This window comes from Dipteris shenzhenensis, chromosome 28, assembly GCF_047967505.1.
Source record: "Dipteris shenzhenensis isolate YYH24624 ecotype China chromosome 28, Dip_SZ_1.0, whole genome shotgun sequence".
Classification (NCBI taxonomy): Eukaryota; Viridiplantae; Streptophyta; class Polypodiopsida; order Gleicheniales; family Dipteridaceae; genus Dipteris; species Dipteris shenzhenensis.
In genome coordinates this window covers 19,804,909-19,808,999 of record NC_141623.1, presented here as the reverse complement: position 1 = coordinate 19,808,999, position 4,091 = coordinate 19,804,909, and the positions used below count along the sequence as shown (strand labels likewise).

General features: G+C 44.6%; 1 protein-coding gene across 3 annotated transcripts; it reads right to left on the bottom strand.

Annotated features, from left to right (window-relative positions):
- Positions 1–403: 403 nt before the first annotated feature.
- LOC147883286 (uncharacterized) lies at positions 404–2,458 on the bottom strand. Of its 3 annotated transcripts, none has more exons than XM_087400056.1 (3): positions 2,080–2,458; positions 894–1,979; positions 404–802 (listed from the first exon to the last, which is right to left on the bottom strand). In XM_087400056.1, the coding sequence occupies exons 2-3, from the start codon at positions 1,914–1,916 to the stop codon at positions 686–688; spliced, it is 1,140 nt and encodes a 379-aa protein (XP_087256182.1). In that variant the 5' UTR covers positions 1,917–1,979; positions 2,080–2,458; the 3' UTR covers positions 404–685. The 3 variants fall into 3 exon arrangements, with proteins under 3 accessions (XP_087256182.1, XP_087256180.1, XP_087256183.1); XM_087400054.1 differs by having other exon boundaries at positions 894–1,959; positions 2,080–2,457; XM_087400057.1 differs by lacking the exon at positions 2,080–2,458 and having other exon boundaries at positions 894–1,677; positions 1,754–1,890.
- Positions 2,459–4,091: the final 1,633 nt, after the last annotated feature.

The window sequence follows — 4,091 nt, the reverse complement described above, 5'->3', positions numbered from 1 at the left end:
GGCTAAAATAGTGGGGCTTAGCACGAGTGCTAAAGGAGGCTGTGAGGAGGACATGTAAGCCTCACACCTGACATTCTCTCTCTCTCTCTCTCTCTCTCTCCTCGTGGTCGACTTCGGATACGCCTACTGTGTGCGTCTTGGCATTGTTGCTACGAAGTAAAAAACTCTCTCTCTCTCTCTCTCTCTCTCTCTCTACATATATATCCCTTACTGCGACCCTCTTCCTTTCTCTAAACCTGGTTCTACCCCTCCCTTACAAAGGCCCTCAAGACAAACTGCATGAACACTAGCACGACAAGAAATGTCCCGGTCGAGCATATTGACACGTTTGAACAGACAAAAGATTAGCACCTAGTACAAAAAAAGTTTTGGACAAATGCCAAGTTACCAACAAACAATACGTAAACAACAAGCCAGGTGTATTTCCAAACTTAGCATCACAAATTTCCATACAAGGGCTTCGCTTCAAAGAGTCCATCTACAGAGCTTAAACCCATGAGACTACATACTTAGCCCCTACTTACCTCACTAACCCCAAAAGTAAGTTCACGTTCCATTGATACAGATATATCTCCTTATGTATGTCCACTTGAGTATCCATTCATATGTACAACATGACATTGGAGCACAAATAAACTCAGCCACCAAAGCTAACGTCATTATCTTCTCGCTTGAAACCTCAAGTTTAAAACTGATCTTGTGGAATTTGCAATGAAGGCCTGGCCCGAATCACTGGTATACGCCTAGTTTTGGACAGCGTGTCCTTAACTTGCATCAACTGGAACATGAGTTGCGTTATTTTCTGTCACAACAGGAGAGCAAGAACGACATTAGCTTCACAACGTAACACACCATAACCAAGCAACAGAAAGCTTGTTACCAGTGACCCTTGCCTTGTCTTTTGCATGAAGCTGCATTCGAAGGTTTCGATTCTGAGCTTGCAGGCGCTGCCATCCTCGACGCAGAATCAAAAGCCCCATGACAGCTGCCGCTACCGCAAACGACCATACAGGGTTTGCCTGTCCTAATTGAGCTTGCCACAAGGCTAATTGCCTCCGTAACCAAGACTTGCAGACGAGAGCTTTGCGTGATTTGTTGGAACCGCTTGCAAGTCGTCGATTGGGTTCAATAGTATCTAGCGCGTTGCCTTCGTCCAGGATCAAACCAAAAGGCTCAGCATCATGCGCCACTGCGGACTGTCCTCTGTCATCCCCGGACTCAGAAAGTTGGGAACTTTGCTGAATGCTTGAGACGCTTTCCTGCATATCATTCCAGTTCATATGCGAGTTGCTAGGTAAATGATGATGGACACGGACAGTTGATGGTTCTGACGCTGAACATCGTTCAAGAGCTAAATCACCTTGGCAAAACCCCCGTGGTGGCAACACCCCCATTCCAATTCTGACAGGCTCGGCACCGTTCGGGGATTCAAATGCACCGTTCGGGGATTCAAATGTAAGAGCGTCAACATCTTTTCCCTGTTCCGCCACTACATGAGGCGGGAAAGATGGTGCGATAGAGTCTGCTTCAGGTGAAAGATCAAGAGGAGGGATTCTACTTTGAGAGTTATCAGCACCCTGCGACTCTAAGTACGATCGTGTCTCAACGCCTTGCACCGCCCTGCTGCTATTCTCGGCTACTACTTCTCCCATAGCGGGAGTTGGGATAACATCAAAGCTGTCAGCAGCGTAGGCAAAATAGTCATCTTGCAGCGACCCGCCCTGTTCTAAGCCTGAATCAAACAGCGATATACCTTGCAATGGAGCTTCCAAAGCGGAAAAAGCATCCCGCGGCAGGGGAGGAGAGCCAGGACCTGATGAGAGCAACTCCCAATCTGCACTCCCACTTCTGAGGGGCGAGACACTGCCATACTCATCTCGATCCCCGTCGCTTAAATAGTCCGGCGCGTGTTCCATATCGTTCGAGGCAGGAAGAGCAAAGGATGAAAGGAATGGCTACCTGTGAACGAAAGGCGCCAACTGTTTCCATCAACACGTCGATCTAATTAATGAACGCTCAGAGCAAATCGCAGCAGGATGGTTTCCTACAAACGATGGAAGAAAGCGCTTAGAACGATACCTTGGAGGCTAAGGAGGAAGAAGAAGGTCAGAAGGAAGCGAAGAGGGGCTGGAAATCCGCTCACGATGTCCGGCGAAGAGCATCAGCAGAGAAAGGAGCAAGGATCATGAAAACAAATGGAAATGGAAGGAAGACAGGCGAAAAACCCAGAAAGCTGGAAGAAGAAGAAGAAGAAGAAGAAGAAGAAGGAGGAGGGAAGGGTTTAAGGTTGTTACTGTGTTGTTGGGAATGGAGTGAGATGAAAGCAAAGGGGCTTGAAAAGTGAAAGCAAGATAGAATTGAATTGATACATGTACAAAGTATGAATGAAAGAAATGAAAGAGTCCGAGGATGAGGACGACGACAGTTTGCTCTTGCATGCTTAACCTTCTCTCTCTCTCCCAAATGCCTTTGATATTTCTTTGCACCCTTCCCCCCACCTCTCCTATATGCACCACACAACTCCATTGATATTTTTGTGCCTTTTGTGTGTGTGTGTGTGTGTGTCTCTCTCTCTCTCTCTCTCGCCATCCGGCTTTCAACCCCATTTGGGTCTCAGGATTTATCACACCTCTCTCTCTCTCTCTTGTCTATTCCGCTCCTTCGCATTGTTGCTACAAAGTAAAAACAACCTCATATCTCATATCTCATATCTCTCTCACCCTAGTGGTTCAATTCCTCTCTCATCGATCAATTTGGTCTATATTGGTTCAATTCCTCTCTCATAGATCAATTTGGTCTCCTATCAACCACCACCCATTGATATTTCCCACTTAGATTTAATGTTCTAGCCGCTGCCTTTGCATCCCACTTTCATTACACCATCATAGCTCGAGCCATTGCAACAACTCGAAGGCAAGTCATTTTAGCACAGTGCCATCATTTCCCATAGCTCAAACCTCAAAAGTTCCAATTTGTAGTTTGTATGTAGAGGTCAAAATTCAAAAGCTCTATTATGTAGTTCGTATGTACAACTCAAAGCTTGAAGCTTGGAAGTTGAGTCCTTATGCAGGCCGACTGCCCTGCTCACAGCCACCATAAATTGAATTTTAGAAGCCAAGTCCAATGTAGGTTGAACTCAAAGCTCAAAAAGATGTGTTATCTTACATGATGAATCTTGTTTTCCACCGATGGACGAGATGGAAGAAGACACTCTACTTTGATGAAAATATACAACATTAACTTTTTCACTCAGTATGACCAAAATAAAGGTTAAATCTTTCAAACAAGCTATGGCTTCTTTTGTAGGGGCCTCCTCGATAGTAGCCCAAACCAGATAATGGGTAAACAAAAGCAAACTTTGAGTTGCAAGAACAAATCAGGAATCACAAACAAGAGAGCCATGAGCTAAAACTCCAGACAATAGGGGTCTACTCAAGCGCATAGCCACATAGCTAGAGAAGCAATCTAGCCTAGAACGCATTCAAGAAGCTGTACACTAGTGTGTGAGTGATCGACTTTGCATGTTCACATGCCATTTCAAAGCTTGGTAATATCCTTTGCATGACGTCAAATCAAAGCCCAACAATCATGTGGGTGTAGCACTTAAGGAAGAGAAGCCTATGGAGAAACTTGCACTTAATGTGTGGATTGGGGGTTTATTGGAGCATTGTGGGTTCAATTCATGTCACATAGATCAATTTGGTCTCCTATTGATGTTCTCTCTCTCTCTCTCTCTCTCTCTCTCTCTCTCTCTCTCACACACACACACACACACACACCTATCTTATTTTGTGTTTTTTTGTGCAAAAAGACAATCTATTTAGCTAGAAGATTAACTCACATTTGTTATATCTCCACCCAACACAACCAATCCATAGTTTATACAAAATAGATTATACTACTTGTTGCATAGTGCTAAGAATATTTGCATACTAACCTGGTACGTAAAGGTACCATCGACCAACTTGCCCTCAAATTCCCATGAGGGCTATACCTCTCAAAAATTGATAATGCAAATTGCATAGTAGAGGATTGTGTGCTCTCATCTATCAAAATGACCCAATCACACTTACACTCATCATCCTGGACCA